Consider the following 18,492-nt stretch of genomic DNA (forward strand, 5'->3'; position numbering starts at 1 on the left):
GAGTTGAATGATGAGAACACATGGACACAGGGAGGGGAAGAACACACACCAGGGCCTGTTGGAGGGTGGGGGGCGAGGGGAGGGAACTTAGAGGATGGGTCAATAGGTTCAGCAAACCACCATGGCACACGTATACTATGTAACAAACCTGCACGTTCTGCACATGTATCCCAGAACTTAAAGTAAAATAAAAATTTAAAAATATATAAAATTCAAATTTTGACTTCCTAATATTTGCTAAAGAAAATAAACATTGTGTTGGAATTTTTTTAAAGGCTAGTCTAGTCCCACCCCCTCACTCTAAAAACTGTATCTAAATAGGCCAGTCTAGATTAATCTTCCATTTCTCTAAGGAAGAAGATTTCACAATCTCCTTCATATATTGTTTTTACAATTTAGGTTCACTTTGGCTTAGCCTAAATCCTGTCTGCTTAAATTCTCTGCTCAATCCCATATGTCCAGTCCTTAGATGTGGTGGCCCCCTTTGGACTATCCAGCACCTTTTAGACTGAGAATGCAAATATATCACCCACAACAAGCTAGAGTTAAAAAAAAAAAAAAAAAAAAAACTGCTGGGCATGGTCGCTCATGCCTATAATCCCAGCACTTTGGGAGGCTGAGGAGGGTGGATTACTTAAGGCCAGGAGTTTGAAACCAGCCTGGGCAACATGGTGAAACCCCATCTCTACTAAAAACACAAAAAATTAGTCGGGCATGGTGGTGCGTACCTGTAATCCCAGTTACTCGGGAGGCAAAGAGAGAAGAATCACTTGAACCCGGGAGGTGGGGGTTGCAGTGAGCTGAAATCACGCCACTGCACTCCAGCCTGGGCAACAGAGTGAGACACTCTGTCTCAATTAAAAAACAACAGCAGCAGCAGCAATAAACAACAGTTTAAAAAAACCTATTTTCCCTATAGTTGTAATTCAAATCACAAGGCCTCTAAGCTGAACTTTTAGTTTTCCATACACATTCCGAGTTAAAAATGCCAAATGTAATCCTGTGCCAACTAAGCAAAACGTAAGTGAATGTTTCAATCTGCCTGAAAAATACATTAAATGTGATTATTACAGGTAGCAACTACAATATCCATAAAATCTGTATGAAATTGTAATATACAAACACAACGGTCTCTACAAACTTGACAAGCATTGACTGAGACAGAAACTTTCCTCTGGCAAGAAAGAAATCCAGTGCATCCTTGATTTCTTTGCTCCCCATCATGACCGCCACCATCCCCAGAGCTAACAGTATTTCCATGTATAGGAAGAGCCACAATCCATCGTACACTTTTAAGAGGCACAGAACAAAGCAGGCAAGCTCATCATTTGCCTGATAGCAAAGATTCTGACACATCAAATTAATGAAACAGCAGATCTAAGATAGTTGGCTTGAGGGGATTTGGTCACTTTCCACTTTCCTGGTTTGACTAATAATTAAATGCCAAAATGTAATCTTTCAAATCTTTTTTTTTTTTTAGACAGAATCTCACTGTTGACCAGGCTGGAGTGCAGTGGCATGATCATGGCTCACTGCAGCCTTGACCTCCCCGGCTTAAGCAATTCTCTCACCTCAGCCCCCCAAGTAGCTGGGACTACACGTGTGCACCACCACACCCTGCTAATTCTTATAGAGATAGGGTTTCACTGTGTTGCCCAGACTGGTCCTGAACTCCTTGGCTCAAGCAATCTGCCCATCTCAGCCTCCTAAAGTGCTGAGATTACAGGTGTGAGCCACCTCACCCAGCCTAATCTTTCAAATTTTAATAAAATGTGTTATTTCTCTGATAGTCATGAGAAGAAAGTATATGTTGTTCTCCTACATAGGAAGGAAAAATGAACTTTATAAGCTAACAGAAAAAAAGCCTAATGATTTCAGGGACAGAAAGAATAATTTAGCTCTATAACCACATCAGGTATAAATGTTATTTGAATCATTCTAATTCTATACAGGCTGGGTTGTCGTATTTCAGACTACTTTAAGAAACTAAGGTTAACTTGAAGGGGCCATTAAAGCCCTTAGAAGAACTGGCCTGGTGCCGTGTCTACATGGTTCCCAGCCTTGCAGTAAGTAAAGAATGTCACTTTCTGACAGGCCTAGGAACCTCAGAATATTCTGGGGACTCCAAGCAAAAATGAATTCACCCAAGCACTACAGGTAAAATCTGATTACTATGCTGGCCCCTGATTTACTATTGGTAAAGTCCATGGCTTGACTTCCTACCCTGAAGAGGCCTTTTTGTTTTTTGGAGACAGCGTCTCCCTCTGTCATCCAGGCTATAGTGCAATGGCAGTGGCGCAATCACAGCTCACTGTTAACTTCAAACTCCTTAGCTCAAGCAATCCTTCTGCCTCAGCCTCCTGAATAGCTGGGATTACAGGTGTGACTACTATGCCTGGCTAATTTTTCATTTTTTTTTTTTTTTAGATACAGGGTCTCACTATGTTACCCGGGCTGGTCTTGAATTCCTGGCCTGCAGAACCTTTTAAAGGTATAATCTAAGGTTTCTTATAATAAATTCCAACAAAGCAGATTAAAAAAAAAAAAGAGCCTATATAGTCAATCACTATTCTTGTTGCACTTTATGCAAATGATCAGGCCAAGTATAATAAGGCTAAAACTGGTTTTTATAATTAAATTAGTGTAATTACTGTAAATAAGAATGGCAGTAATTATAAAGAAAAAACTTATGTTTCAGAAGAAAACTATAGCACATCTGTTATTAGATTCTAGACCTGTCTACTGCTTTTGAGTTTTTTTATGATCCGGACTAAATCCTGAATTTTTAGTTTCCTCCAATATCTGACTATGACTCCCAGACTAACGTTTCTAATTTTTCTCCTACCTTTCTGACTTGAAATCATTAAAAGTTTAAAGTGTGCTTTCCCTGAAGCCCTGTAAGCTAAAGTTATACAACTTGATATAAACTTCAAAGAAATCATACAACTTATTTATGAAAAAAGTTCATTGAAACTTTGATGCAAATAGCAATCCAGAAAAATCTGTCAGAATTACCAGTTTACTTTTATTCCAACTGTAGATATTTTGAAAACAAATATAAAAATCTTCTCAACTGACTGCTCCAGAATTAAACTGGCTAATAGACTGCTCCAAACATTAACCTTTGTGTTTCTTTTGGTTCCACAGACATGCCTCTTGCTAAATATGTTTGTGTATACCACAGAGTTAATTTTGATTAAAAACAAAACAAAACAAACCTGCCCATAACATCACCTCCTGAAATAAGATACAACTGATCAACTGAACAGAGTAATTCTCAGGACTAAAAGACTGTTTCAATAAGATATGGGACAATGTACCCAAATTTGTTCCTTTCCATTTGTTTTAATCTATGATTTTCTCTCCTCTGCCAAACTCTTATGTCAAAACCTCTAACCTAAATCTCTCCAGAGCTACCCACCTGGCTTTTAATATGTGAAACTTTCTGAAAGTAAAGTTTCAAAGGGGGACCGAACAATCAAAATACATCTCCCAAAAATACTGAGGATTGTTAAAGACAATGAAAATGCAGGGGAACCCTCTGCCCCCACCTCTATCTGCCTGATGGCAGGACACACATTCTTTACTGGAGACAGCACTTGCTTATTGGCCCAGAGAAGGCACCAGCAGATACCAGCGGAATCTGGGAACAGATTTTACTATCTCTCCACACGTCTCCACCTTTTACTAGGCTGGAACTGCTCTTTCCTGTCTTGTCACTATGTAAGATTTAAGGCTTTTTGTTAAAATACTGTTTAAGCAAAGCCCCTAAGTCACTGCCTTGAGAGAGATACTTTTGAACTGAGGCCTGTCCCACATGATGGGTACATCACACATTAGTAAGCTTCTATTTGTTTTTCTTTTGTTAATCTGAGTTTTGTTTTCAGTAGAGTGTCTAAACTAAGAACCCAAAAAGGAAAAAATAAAATTTTTTTTTTCCCTAAAATGACTTTGCAGCTCTTACTACATATAAGTAAACTGCTCTCAAGAAAACAATGTGGATGAAGAGGGAGGAACAGGTATGTGAAGGGAAGAATGAAAATATGAACAAATAGTTCAGCACTGCTCAGGAATAGAGGAGAGAACAGATATGGGAAGATGGAAGAAAACGCTGCTGGCCAGGCGGGCCTGAATCCTTTTGTACCAAGAAGGGCCCTGTATACAAGGAAAACTGGATTTCACCTTAGGTGATGGGAACTGAAAAAGCTTTAAGAAAGTGGTAGAGAACATTATCATTATCTGCCTGTTCAAAAAGGGAAAAGGAAGCCAGGCTGGTTATGAAAGTGCCACCACAAAGAAGATGATGGTAAGAGAAATCTAGCATGGCTGACTCTGTCTTGTGACAAGCCTCATAGGCTGGCTGTCCTCGCTCATTCCTGGGCACAGGCCAAGCTAACCATGAGTGGAATTTAGTTTACAGTTTAACTTTGAAGCAAGGATGATAACAGTCTCCCTAGTCTCCCTAAAACTAACCCCCTCCTTGCTCAGGGACCAAAACCACCTTTGTAAGACAAATGAAAGACTACAAGATTGGGATTATCGGAAGAGCCTGAATTCTGCTAAAATATAGGTGTAGCTAAATGATAGCCAGCCGTTGTAACCTAGTTTGCCTTTCTATAATCCCTTGCTGCTCAAGGCGTCATATGGCCAGATATCATAAGATTTGTGACTTCCCCAACTGCTCCTATAGATAACACCACTATTGTAGAACCTAAAATTGGTCTTTGGAGATGTTTTCAGACTTTTGCATTCTGGCCATCTTCTGTCTCTAACCAGACCTGGAACTCATGACTAAAGCGGTTCTGTGGCCCCCACCAAGAGGCAGACTCAACACATAAGGACCATTTTCCACACTACGATGATTTCATCTCCAACCAGTCAGCAGTGCCCATTCCCTAGCTCCTTGCCCACCAAATTATCCATAAAAGTCCTAGCCTCTGAGTTCTCCAGGGAACTGACTTAAGTAATAAGTTATTACACCAGCCCTCCCATGTGGCTATCTGTGTTAATTAATCTCTTTCTCTATTGTAATATTATGGTCTCAGTGAATTGGTTTTTCTGTGTAGCAGGAAGAAACTGTTGGGAGACTACAGTTGGGAAACCAGCAAAAGAAACCAGAGGAGGGATGCTGAGTGCCTAAACTAGGGCAGTGGGGGTAAAGACGAGAGGAAAAATCACGTAAGAGATAGAGAAGAGGTAGAGTTTACAGATTTTGGTAACTGTTTCTGTGTGGTGTGGTGACAAGGTGGAGTGGGAATGGATAAAGGAAACTGAAAACTTGATCATCACTCTCAGGATTTTATTTAAGATACTTATACCTAATTACCTGTTTTGGCCTATCTTCCTCCATTAGAATGTAAATTCTCTGAAGGCAGGGCCCTGTCTTATTTATCGTTTTATCTCCCATGCCTGTCAAGTGCTTGGTATGCTGTAGTTACTCAGGAAATTGCTACATAAAATAAACAAGTTTATGATATTAATTGTTAAGACAGAAAATAAGAGAGAAGAGGTTTAGGTTGGAAAAAGTGAGTATAAATAATTTCATTATAGGTAAGTACAGATTAAAGGAACAAAGAAATATATATATGTAATAAACATATATATACAATAAACATATATAGAGAGAGAGAAAGAGAGAGAGGAGCTGACTGGTGATTAGGAGGTGATGATGTGTTACAATTTAAAAGGCTGAATTTGAGTTGCTGGCAAAATACTAACCAAAGACATAAGATCTAGGGGTAAGCCAGGCCAAATTAACAATCACCTTGGCCACTGTAGGCACTCACTGAAGTAGGTATTTTTTTTTAACATGTCAAAGTTCATGAACATATATAATCTTCTAATATATATAATCTTCTAATTTTGTATTTTAACTTTGAAATACGCTATTTCAATACTGAGTGTCAATATCTTAAAATGTCCCTTCAAAAATATCCACAGAAACAGACAGATTCAGCTAAAATCCAATGCATAACCATTTTCATAATCTATATTTTGCTCCTGGGCAAAGTTACTCATTTTCTTAGCAATGTTCAATTTTTATTTTACTTTGATTAAAGACTTTCAGATACAATGTGACACGTGTGTTTTTTTCCTTCAGGAAAATCATGCTATATGTTTCAGAGGCCTTCAGAACATTGTTAACAAAGGCTAAGTCAACATTACCAGGAAAATCATACTGAGGAAAATATTCAGAATATAAATATACTTGCACATTCTCTTTATTCCTTATGCAGCTCACGGCCTCACAAAAAACACATGTCCTTTTGTATTATCCTTTAAGCAATCCCCACTGCATAAGGAACCTGCAGCTGGGTGTAAGCACATCAGGAGAACTCCTGTGAGAATTCATGGCCAGCAGGAATGCACCCAGGGGGTGGGGGTAGAGTGGAGCTTTATGTAGCAGCTGTCCCAAAAGAAATAATTGGAAGAGGATGCAAATCCTCTCTCCCAAGCTGTTGGCCTTAATTCAGGCAAGTAATTTGCTTCTGGAGGATTAACCCCCTCTCCCCCTAAAACTATCTAATCTTTCTATGTACAGATGCCACCAATATCCTTGCAGGTCAATTAATTCGACCGAGGAAACTATTTACATAACAAAGATAACAGAAAGACACCGGGTAAAGATAGAAATATACACATGAATTCAACTGGATGACCTATTCTTTTAATAATGCTGTTGACAAAATAAAAGCTACCCCCTCAAAAAACAACCTGATACACGTAAATGTTTGTGTGTGTGTGCACGTGTGTGTATTTTTAGTAGAGATGGGGTTTCACCATGTCGGCCAGGTGGGTCTTGAACTCCTGACCTCAGGTGATCCGCCTGCCTCGGCCTCCCAAAGTGCTGGGATTACAGGCATGAGCTAGCACGCCTGGCCATACATGTAAATGTTAAATTAAATATGCATAAACTATACATACAAGAATAAGAATCCTATTAACTCAGGTGTTGGGGGCAAGAGTAAAAAAAGCAACACTCTGAGATGATACATACACACCAGCAGTCCTCATCCCAAAGTAACTGTTTTCTTTCATAATGCTGCTTTAGGAGTTTCATGGGGGGAAAAAACTGGAGGTCAAAAATATCTATTGCTTAAAAATAACAAAAAGAGAAGAAACAAAGGCAAAAATAATTCACGTTTGGCTGTCAGGTAAACTGTTAGCCGGGGCCAGTCTACCTATTCTTGATGTTGTTTTGACCCTATATCCATATTCCGTACTCCCTCAGTTTTCCCAGTACCTGAAAAGAGTCTAATCCTTTAGGTTAGTTAACAAGCACAGTCACTAAAAAACAGGCTAAAATGTAATGAGAAGTTAGTCAATCAGAGACTAATATAAACCAATCCGTGCACTCTGCTTTCTTCTTACCCTTGAGGTCAACTGTATTAGGAAAAGGTGTTGAGTTTTTTCCCCATCTTTTATATGCTTCATTATGTTCATGTTATTTATATATTCCTCATTGTAAAAGGGGCCATACAATACAGAAATTGACAAAGCAACTAGAAAACAGTTTTGATGGGGAAATGGAGGAAGGTAATTTGGATTTTTTACATCTATAAAGAACACTCTATACCTGAGTGTGCTTATAATGCAAAGAGCTTGAAGAAGTGTGTGTACCCCGCACCCCTGGAAAGAAGGGAACAGAATGGGGTGGAGGTAGGGTTCAAAGGATACCAAAAACAAACTTTATACAAATCAAAACTTTGTTTAAGAACCGCTCTCAAAGCAAGAAAGGGAGAACTTCTTCTTTTTTCCTTACTCCCTCGGCACTCAACCTTCTTAACCTACTTTCTCTCCCTCAATCCAGAACTCAATATGTTACTAGTATTATATGTTTAATTACATTGTGGGTTAAAGAGGCTTGTATGGGTTAGCTTGAGATACCATCATTTAAAATGTTCTTTATATAAAAATGATTGAAATGCCAAACATCAAATTCAAAAATAAGTTGAGAGCATAATCTAAATCAATGTCTGCCTCCTATGGAAGACATAAAGTAAGAGGATAAAATATGATGAATCCAAGAATTGGGGCTCTCAAAGCAGAACACTCGGTCTTCGATATTTTGGAGGCAGATCAATACAAAAGTGAGCTCTTTTTAAAGGCAGAGCTAAGGTAAGCTGGTTACTTCAAGGCTCTTAATTTCTGGTAGGCAAAAGTAAAGCTTTGGCTGTGAGAGTGAGATCATTCCTGGTCATGTCACTTTTTGGGGAAGGGGAAAGGAAGGCCTGTGAGCGCACTGCCTCTTTTCAAGGTTGGTAACACAAGACCTTGTGCCTGAATTGATATGACAGGAAAGGAATAATGTGTGAGAGGTAATATCCTGGTTACGGTTAGCTTAGGGAAATAAAATATACCTGTTTCTCAAGTAAAATAATTTGCGGTTTACTGGTGAACAAAACAACTTTCACAGCACTCGTAAAGGGTCTTACGTAACTAACATCTTTCAAATCTAGATATAGGTAACAATGGAGCAAGACTGTCCACCTTTGATACTTGTGATATGTCTTTTTTTTGTACTATTTATTTTAAATAGTGACTGCAATACCAAAGCAGGTATATTATTTGTATTTGCTTTTTATTAAAAAAGGATTGAAATGCCAAACATCAAATTCAAAAAGTTTAGAGCATAATCTACATCAATGCCTGCCGCCTATATAAGACATAAAGTAAGAGGATAAAATATGATGAATTCAAGAACTGGGATTCTCAAAGCAGAACACTAGATCTTTGACACAGATATTTACATTACCTAATACAGGTTTTTTTTTTTTTTTTTTTTTGAGACGGAGTCTCGCTCTGTCGCCCAGGCTGGAGTGCAGTGGCCGGATCTCAGCTCACTGCAAGCTCCGCCTCCAGGGTTTACGCCATTCTCCTGCCTCAGCCTCCCGAGTAGCTGGGACTACAGGCGCCCGCCACCTCGCCCGGCTAGTTTTTTGTAATATTTAGTAGAGACGGGGTTTCACCGTGTTAGCCAGGATGGTCTCGATCTCCTGACCTCATGATCCGCCCGTCTCGGCCTCCCAAAGTGCTGGGATTACAGGCTTGAGCCACAGTGCCCGGCCCTGTTTTTTTTTTTTTCTTTAATAAAAAAAAAAATATTTGGTCACTATCACTTTCCACACTTCATTTGAGAAAATGCCAAGTTCAAAGCTGACCTTCCCCTGTCCTTCCTGCTTGAGTCTCTTCAGGTAGGATGGCAGAGGAAAAGGACTTGATTAAAATAAATTAACCTAAGGGCAGAGCAGTGAATGGATCTAACACAGGGAAAAGTATGGGGGAGGAAAAGAGGGAACTGTGTCACAGAAAAAGAGGTGGACGGGCTCTCAGGCTCTAGAGAAAGGACTGAGAAGTGGGACTGGCATTTCCTTCCTCCTCCTCTGAGCTCCGTGCTCTGCCCTACTTTCATGTCTCCCCTTCCCAGCTCTCCCTACCTCTTCCCACGTTCCTTCCTTCCCTTCCACTCCCAGCTCCAATTCTAAAATCTTTCCATCAGTTAATTCTGGGAGTAGAAAAGGGCCCAAACTGACTCTGAGGGAAATACACATGATTAATAGGAATTTTTTTAAAAAAAGGATGTCTAGCCTCAGTAATAATCTGAGGACAGAGAATTAAAACACAGATACTTTGAAAAGGTGTTGAACACAAGTGGGGGGGGTTGTAATCAGTCTGCTTTTAGTAAACATCTACACATACACATTTGTTTGACTAAATTTAAATGTACCACAGCCTATTCAAGATTCAAATGGTTGAGCTTTCAAAAAAATTTTACAATCAACAAAATTACTGGTATTTCGGTATTTTAAAACAGCACAGAACACAGAAATAACCAAAACTGATATTACAACTGCTAAAGTAAGTAAATAGTTGTTTTTAATGGCCAGCATACATTATAATGAAACCTAAAGTTTGCATGTTTGATATGAAAGCTATATCATCTTGGAAAAATACATGTAAACCATGCTTAACTCTAGGTGTGCATCAAAATATTCCAGCTCCCAGTGATTCCGTGGGTTGGGCCAAGGCATCTGAATTTTTAAAAGCTTCGTAGGTGATTCTGATGCATACTACTGGTCAAGAGTAACTATCTTAGAGGATATTAAATATTACTGTCCTCAACTCCCAATGTACTCTATGTAGTTACAGCAAAACTTTAAAACCTCATATGCAGAACTGCTCTGCCTACAAATCCATTATTAATTAATTTCATCATCTCCTTGAGTTTGCTTTTATTTGATATAAGCATCAGAGTAGCAGTGAAAAAACACATTTCAACTTTCCTTCCCACACCATCAGGAAGTTGTTTAAAACTAAACATACTAAGTCAGAGTTTAAAAGGTAATACATTTAGAGGTAGGCTGGGAACCAAGTGTTAACTTTGGAAAGTACAGGCACCATCAATCTCCCACATGAAGTTAGGAGTAAGCAAGAGTGAAACAAGGGCAGGAGGGGGAAGCTAACTCTTCTGAAACATGTCCTCGTGGCATGGCTTCATTATTTTATTTACACCCATGAGAACTCACCATATATGTTCATGTTCAAATGGAAAGAAAAGTATTATCTGAAGATACAATCTGTTGTTCATATGTTCTATTTTCACATTATCTGTGTAACAGTTGCTCCTACTAATATTAAAAAATTAAGAGATAACTGTACTATTTAGATATTATGGGCTGGTAACTTAATCTCAATTTATTTCCTTTTGTTTCTCATATATATATATATTAAATGAAAGACTAAAGTTTATCAACATACCTTGGGTCAAGAAGACTCCTCAAAAATTTGAAAAGCAAAACCTGGTTCTGAATAGAAAAACAATAAAAATTACAATTAAATATTAAAACAAATTTTTCAAATTCTTCCATAGTAAAGAACTACTTTAACCTATCCCTTTATGCACAGATACCTGAGTACTTCCATAAAGCCCTCAATACGTATCTAAGAAATTCTAAAGAATCATTTGGAGGTTCTTTATGTCTTCTCAATAATTCTAATCACTGTCGCACATTCACTTCTCAGTGTAAACGGAACACAAACACCCTATTATCACCCAAAAAAGACCTCTACTGAGACAAATCGCCGAACTGTTCCCAGCACAAGGACCCCCGGAGTGGCAGGTGCTTGGAACTGCTCTGTGGATGCTGAGCTCTCTCTGCACTGATCAGTTTCACCCGGCCTTAACCTGGTCCTCCTGTGGCAATGGGTTGCTGTGAGATAGCTCATCGAGGGAAGGTGGGAGTTTGAGGTCCAAGTTAACAACCACCACCAAAAAAGCTCATGAACAATATAAACAACTACAGAAGAGATGCCAATCAAACTGCAACATGTTAGCAATCAATACGCCATAAAATCTAGGTTCTGTTCTTGCCACTTGCTCAAAATGTGACTTCCTGTAAGTTACTTATCCTCCGAGCAATTCAAGTTCCTTATGTGAAAAAAAAAAAGAGGACAGCAATATCTTCTCTGCCTTCCACACAGGGTAGTAGTGAGGGTTAAAAGAGATAAACCTTCAAATACTACAAAAATATGAATATTTCTAAATTCTTGGGAAACCTATGCAAAAATTGTTATTGTTTAGTTTTTCTTTTTTGTTTTGTATTTTTTGACACATTCACACTTCATCTGTAAAAAAATGGGAGACTCCTAAGGATGAAAAAGATTAATATAAAAATATGATTTAAAAAATATATTTATTTGTATCAGTCTTTGATTTTCTATTTCTTCACTATCACTTTGTGTTATTTTACATGACTTTCTTCTTGGTTATAACTTAACATTCTGGCATATTTTTCATTATAAGAATTCTGAAAACAATTGGTTAGAGGCATATTTCTTGTCAATCAAAAGTAAACATACTTTGTAAGATCTATATGGGATTCTTGCAGAATTTATAAAGCTAGGCAGTAAAGTAAATACTTCATTTCTTTAAAAGAATTGTGTAAGACTCCACAAACAGACCACAAATAGAAAGCTTTTTATTATCCATCATACTTCAGCTTTTTTTTTTTTTTTTTGAGACAGGGTCTCACTCTGTCACCCAGGCCAGAGTGCAGTGGCATGATCACAGCTCACTGCAGCCTCAACCTCCTGGGTTCAGGTGATTATCCCAATTCAGCCTCCCATATAGCTGGGATGAAAGGCACACACCACCACGTCCAGCTAATTTTCTGGATTTTTTTTTGTAGAGATGGGGTTTCACCATGTTTCCTAGGCTGGTCTTGAGCTTCTAAGCTCAAGCGATATGCCTGCCTGGGTCTTGCAAAGTGCTAGAATTATAGGTGTGAGCCACTGTGTCTGGCCTGTACTTTACTTCTATATATTTGTCTGATGAATGACATTATATTTATCTACTGGGTCTGTCTCTTAATATTCTTAGAGACTACCAAAAAAAAAAAAAAAAGAAAGAAAAGAAAAGAAAACCCTACAAGTGATCTTTCTTTTTTTTTTTTTTTTTTTTTTTTTTTTTTTTGAGACGGAGTCTCACTCGGTTGCCCAGGCTGGAGTGCAGTGGCCAGATCTCAGTTCACTGCAAGCTCTGCCTCCCAGGTTTACGCCATTCTCCTGCCTCAGCCTCCCGAGTAGCTGGGACTACAGGCGCCCGCCACCTCGCCCGGCTAGTTTTTGTATTTTTTTTTTTAGTAGAGAAGGGGTTTCACTGTGTTAGCCAGGATGGTCTCCATCTCCTGACCTCGTGATCCACCCGTCTCGGCCTCCCAAAGTGCTGTGATTACAGGCTTGAGCCACCGCGCCCAGCCACAAGTGATCATTTTAAATCTTAAAGGACAATGACAACACAGCCCCCACCACAGGCAAAATTTACCAGAAGTGCTGACTTTTAAAGGGGAGAGAAGCTCTGGAGGTTGAGAGTAATTTTGGTAGAAACCTCCTCCTACCCTCCCTCAGTAGACTGAATTTCATGTCCTTCCGTGTACTACTTTAGAATCCTGGGCTCCATTAGCATTCCGATCAAACTAGTCTGTAATTGTCTTGGCTTATTTGTCTTCTTTCTTGAGAGCAGGATCACACTTACATGATTTTGTATCCTCAGTACTTAATATTTTTGGCCCAGAGCAGGTACCGGAGTAATTATTGAATTAATGGATGAGTCTTTTTCTTGAGTTAATGGACCTCATCATTATCATGCTGGACAACCAAGCCTGATACCTGGGATTCGTTTTTAACTCCTCCCACCACATTCAACTAATTTCCAGATCCTATACATTTTACTTTACAAAAATGTCCTAAATCTGTCCTCTCCAACTGCCACTGAGTTAGCGCTAGTCCTCCATCTTTTGCCTAGACCTCTCTCCTCCATTCGCTCTCCTTTCCAGTCCATTCTCCCCACTGCTATACAAAGTTAATTTTCTGTAAAATGGATCTAATGATACTGCCCTTTAGCTTTAAAAAACTTCAGTAATTTGCCGGGCACGGTGGCTCACGCCTGTAATCCCAGCACTTTGGGAGGCTGAGGCAGGTGGGTCACCTAAGGTCAGGAGTTCAAGACCAGCCTGGCCAACATGGTGAAATCCCATCTCTACTAAAATACAAAAAGTAGCCGGGCGTGGTGGCAGGCGCCTGTAATCCCAGCTACTCAGGGACTGAGGCAGGAGAATTGCTTGAACCCAGGAGGCAGAGGTAGCAGTGAGCCGAGATGATATCACTGCACTCCAGCCCGGGCAAGAGAGCCAAAATCTCACACACACACACACACACACACACACACACACACACACACTCTCAGTACACAGAAGACAGTTTAAATTTCATAGCATCACATATGAAACCATTCCGCGCGCGCACACACACACACACACTCTCAGTACACAGAAGACAGTTTAAATTTCATAGCATCACATATGAAACCATTCCACATCTGTCTCCAAGCTGTATTTTGCCACCCCTCTAGTTTAGCTCCTCCCCTCCAGCCTATCACTAATAGCTTAATCTAATGCCACTTCCACCATCACCCCCACGACGTCATGCTTCACACAGACCTGACTGTTCTCCGAACATGCAGGCTGCTTCATGCCTTCAAGGCTTTTTATATCCAGAACCTTTTTATCGAGAAAGCCCTGCCCAAGTCTCTGCTTGGAAATCTGACATTAGGCATTCAAGACCAGGTTAGGGATCTTTCGGCATTCTTGTCTTTCTTGCAATCCATCACACTCTTCTTCTCTTGTTCCTACAGCACTTTTCACATATCTCTAGTGTAGCTCTTTCAACACTGGACTGTAATTATGCAAGTGCTTCTCTGTTCCAGAGGGAAAATTTAAGAAAAGGTTGTATTCTTATTTCTGTCCCTAGGGCCTAGCACACTGCTAGAGAGTGGGGCTGCACTAAGTGTCTGAATGAATGAATTCCATGTTTTTGTCTCTCATGCCAGCTACCTCCTACTCACTGCTCTGATTTCCTGCTTGCACAGCTATTCCCAACCACTATTAATGTCAATTGAGGACTTTGGGTGGTGCTTCAAGTCCCTGTCATTGTCCTATTCCCTGCCTCTATCACTTGTGGCTACAATGACAGGGAGCAAACTCAACATCAGCACTGCCATGGTAAGTGGTAAGTGGAATACCTTAAATAGTGCATTCAATAGTACTTCTAACTGAGCTTCTCAATATTTACTACGCATAGAGCTGCATTCTAGTTAAGATTTTCCAAGAAAAATTCTAAACAGCACAATTTCAGGATGACAAAGTTTTGAATAAATATGAATCTCAAAGAAAACAGTGTTGTGGGCCAGGAGTGGTGGCTCATGCCTGTAATCCCAGCACTTTGGAAGGCCAAGGCAGGTGGATCACGAGGTCAGGAGATCGAGACTATCCTGGCTAATATGGTGAAACTGTGTCTCTAAAAATATAAAAAATTATAAAATATAAAAAAATTAAATATATAAAATATAAATATATAAATATATTTTATACATATATTTAAATATACTAAAAATATTTTTAAAAATCAGCCAGGCGTGGTGGCAGGTGCCTGTAGTCCCAGCTACTCGGGAGGCTGAGGCAGGAGAATGGCGTGAACCCAGGAGGTGGAGCTTGCAGTGAGTGGAGATCGCACCACTGTACTCCAGCCTGGGCAACAGAGTGAGACTCCGTATCAAAAAAAAAAAAAAGAAAAAAGAAAATAGGGTTGTGGATCCTACAGCAAAAGAAAATGGGGGAAGAGAGGATCTGTGGATTAGGATTTCTAGAATAAGTACATTATAATTCCAGAAATGCTTCTCTGAAGCTGATATTTGTTATGCACAAAGATCAACTCCCTCATTTCCAAACTAAGAGATCATCACACAACTGCTCCCACACACACACACACGCACACACGCACACACACACGGTATTAGGTTTGTGCCATTAAAGAAATGGCAAAAACCACAATCACTTTTGCACCAACCTAACAGAAATTGCTAATAAATAGCAACTGAAGAAATCACTATAATCAAAACTTCTTAGGTGAAGATTTAATAATTGTCTCTCCACTAGATATTTTTCCCCAATATATATTTGCAATACATACCTGAAGTTTTTTAATGACCGTTTCAATATGTCCAGAAAAGTGGGTGGCAACCAGCTCCGCAGCTTTACAGGGCTTCAGGGACACAAGTTCCTGGAGTTAAAGGAAAAGACAAAGCCATCTTTAATTGCTCATTTAACCAGCATATCCACAGATATGAGGCATGATTACCTACCTCAATATAGTCGCGAGCTCCCATACTGCATTTCAGCAGACCTTGATATAGGGCCTCAATTTAAAGGGCACTTTGCAAATGAGCAAAATTAGAAATGTGTCATGTAAAAAAAAAAAATCAAAATTTAATTTAAAGAAAGGTAATTCAGAACTCTTAGAAAATGAAAGCACTGTAGAATTCTGGATTTCAGCCATGATATCTGCAGGAGAAACAGAAGGAACAAAAGCTTCCCAAGTTCCCTGTCAATGCATTTCACCCTGGAGCTTAAAGTAATAACGTGAAGAAATGAGAAAGTATAGTTGTAATTTATCTGGCTAAGAATTTTAAAACTTTACTTCTGGTGCCCAGCGGATTTAGAAACTGCAAGCATTTTAAGAAATAAACTTCAGGTCTTAAATTTTACATGAAAGTAAAATGTTGACCACTTTTAATCAAACATTGTTAATGAAATCTATTTGTCAAATATAAGACTTTTAATTTGACCTCCCCTTGGACTTTCCTGGACACTACTGGCTATCCTTTTCTTTTTAAAACTCTCTTACTTGGTTTCTGTCACCTAATACTCTACCTTTCCAATTTACCTTCTCTGTGGGGACACTGTGATCAAACACAACCATGATACACGGCTAAAACACAAAGACCAAATGTAGACCAAAATACTGTATTATTAAATAAAACTCAGACAAGCTACTATGACTACAACATTCACAATGTATCTCGTAATTATCGTGTTAGGTAGTACTTGTAGATTCATAATAATTAGCTGCCACAAATAACTATAGTTTATATAACTTTAATGCAATACTCCTAATAAGAGAGAAGGTATAACTAAATATTACAAAGGAGACACTGTTACTGATCTGTAGACATTCAAAAATAAGCTATGATGAATGAATTTATGCCAAGCATTTGGAAATTTAAACAAAATAAATTCCTTAAAAGTACAATTTAATAAACCGACTTGAGAAGAAATAGCCTGATGTGATTTTTTTTTTTTTTTTTTTTTTGGTAGAGACGGGGTCTGGCTATGTTGCCCAGGCTGATCTGGAAGTCCTGGGCTCAACAGATCATCCTGCCTTGGCCTCCCAAAGTGCTGGGATTACAGGCATGAGTCACCGTGTCTGCCCCTGATTTGATTTTTAACTATTAAAATAACTGAATGAGTAAAAACTTCCCATATGAAAAACTGTAGGCTCAAATAGCCTCACTGGTAAGTTCTAGTAACTATTTAAGGAAGAAATAATCCCAACCTTAACTAAACCTCTTACAACAGAGAACAGAAAAAAGAAAAATTCTTCAGTGCATTGTATGAAGCTAGTAACATTTTGACAACTAAACCCAGTAGGATAAAATTACAGATAAATCTGAACCACAATATTGATACAAACATCCTAAATAAAAATGAAATTCAGCAATGTGTAAAAAGAATAATATATCAGGATCAAGTAGCACTTAGCTGCAAAAATCAAGGTTGGTTTAATATCAATAAAATGTAACACAAAAACAGAATAAGGAAGAAAACATGATGAAATTCAAAATCCATTCATGAGGACTCTTGGCATACTAGAAATAGAAGAAAACTTCCATAAAAATCCTTATAGTAAACATACTTATGTTGGAAATGAAATTTTTTTTTTTGAGACAGAGTCTTGCTCTGTTGCCTAGGCCAGAGTACAGTGGCGCCATCTCGGCTCACTGCAAGCTCCACCTCCCAAGTTCATGTCATTCCCCTGCCTCAGCCTCTAGAGTAGCTGGGATCAAGCATGAACCACCACGCCCGGCTAATTTTTATATTTTTAGTAGAGACGGTGTTTCACCATGTTGGCCAGGCCGGTCCTAAACTCCTGACCTCAGGTGATCCGCCTGCCTCAGCCTCCCCAAGTGCTGGGATTACAGGCGTGAGCTACTGTGACCCGAGGAAATGAAATTTTTAAAAATGCCATTAACAACAGCATTAAAAATATGAAGTTGTGACAGTAAGTATAACAAAGAATGGGGCTGGGCATGGTGGCTCATGCTTGTAATCCCAGCACTTGGGGAGGCCAAGGCAGGTGAATCAGTTGAGGTCAGGACTTTGAGACTAGCGTGGCCAATATGGCAAAATCCTGTCTCTCCTACAAATACAAAAATAAGCTGTGAGTGGTGGTGACATCTGTAATCCCAGCTATTTAGGGAGGATGAGGAAAGAGAATCATTTGAACCCAGGAGGCTGAGGTTGCAGTGAGCCTAGATGGTGCCACTATACTCCAGCCTGGGCGACACAGTGAGTGAGACTCTGTCTCAGAAAAACAAAACAAAACAAACAAAATGAAAACAAAGGATGGAAAGTCTCCACAGAGGGTATTATAAAACTTTATAGGGGCTGGGCGTGGTAGCTCACGCCTATAATCTCAGCACTTTGGGAGGCTGAGGCGGGCAGATCATCTGAGGTTGGGACTTCGAGACCAGCCTGACCCACATGGAGAAACCCCATCTCTACTAACAATACAAAATTAGCCGGGCTTGGTGGCGCATGCCTATAATCCCAGCTACTTGGGAAGGCTAAGGCAGAAGAACCGCTTGAACCTGGGAGGTGGAGGTTGCGGTGAGCCGAGATTGTGCCATTGCACTCCAGCCTGGGCAACAAGAGCAAAACTCTGTCTCAAAAAAATAAATAAATAAAAACAAAACTTTATAGGAAGATATTAAATAAAGGATTATACCATACATAGATATGAAGACTCAATATTGTAAAGATTGCAAGTTATCTTCAAAATTATTGATAGATTCTGTGCAATGCCTGATCACAAAGTTAA

The 18,492-nt window shown here is 39.3% G+C and overlaps 1 protein-coding gene across 8 annotated transcripts in view; it reads right to left on the reverse strand.

Moving 5' to 3' along the window:
* Window positions 1-18,492, reverse strand: part of VPS8 (VPS8, CORVET complex subunit) — a 254,143-nt gene that overhangs the window by 116,144 nt on the left and 119,507 nt on the right. For all 8 annotated transcript variants that reach the window (XM_025376216.1, XM_025376215.1, XM_025376217.1 and 5 more), the window contains 2 exons: window positions 15,526-15,615; window positions 10,759-10,805 (listed from right to left, as the gene is read on the reverse strand). In XM_025376216.1, the coding sequence (XP_025232001.1) occupies window positions 10,759-10,805; window positions 15,526-15,615 (137 nt within the window). The remainder of the gene's footprint in view (window positions 1-10,758; window positions 10,806-15,525; window positions 15,616-18,492) is intronic.

The sequence above is a fragment of the Theropithecus gelada genome, chromosome 2 (genome assembly GCF_003255815.1).
Source record: "Theropithecus gelada isolate Dixy chromosome 2, Tgel_1.0, whole genome shotgun sequence".
NCBI lineage: Eukaryota > Metazoa > Chordata > Mammalia > Primates > Cercopithecidae > Theropithecus > Theropithecus gelada.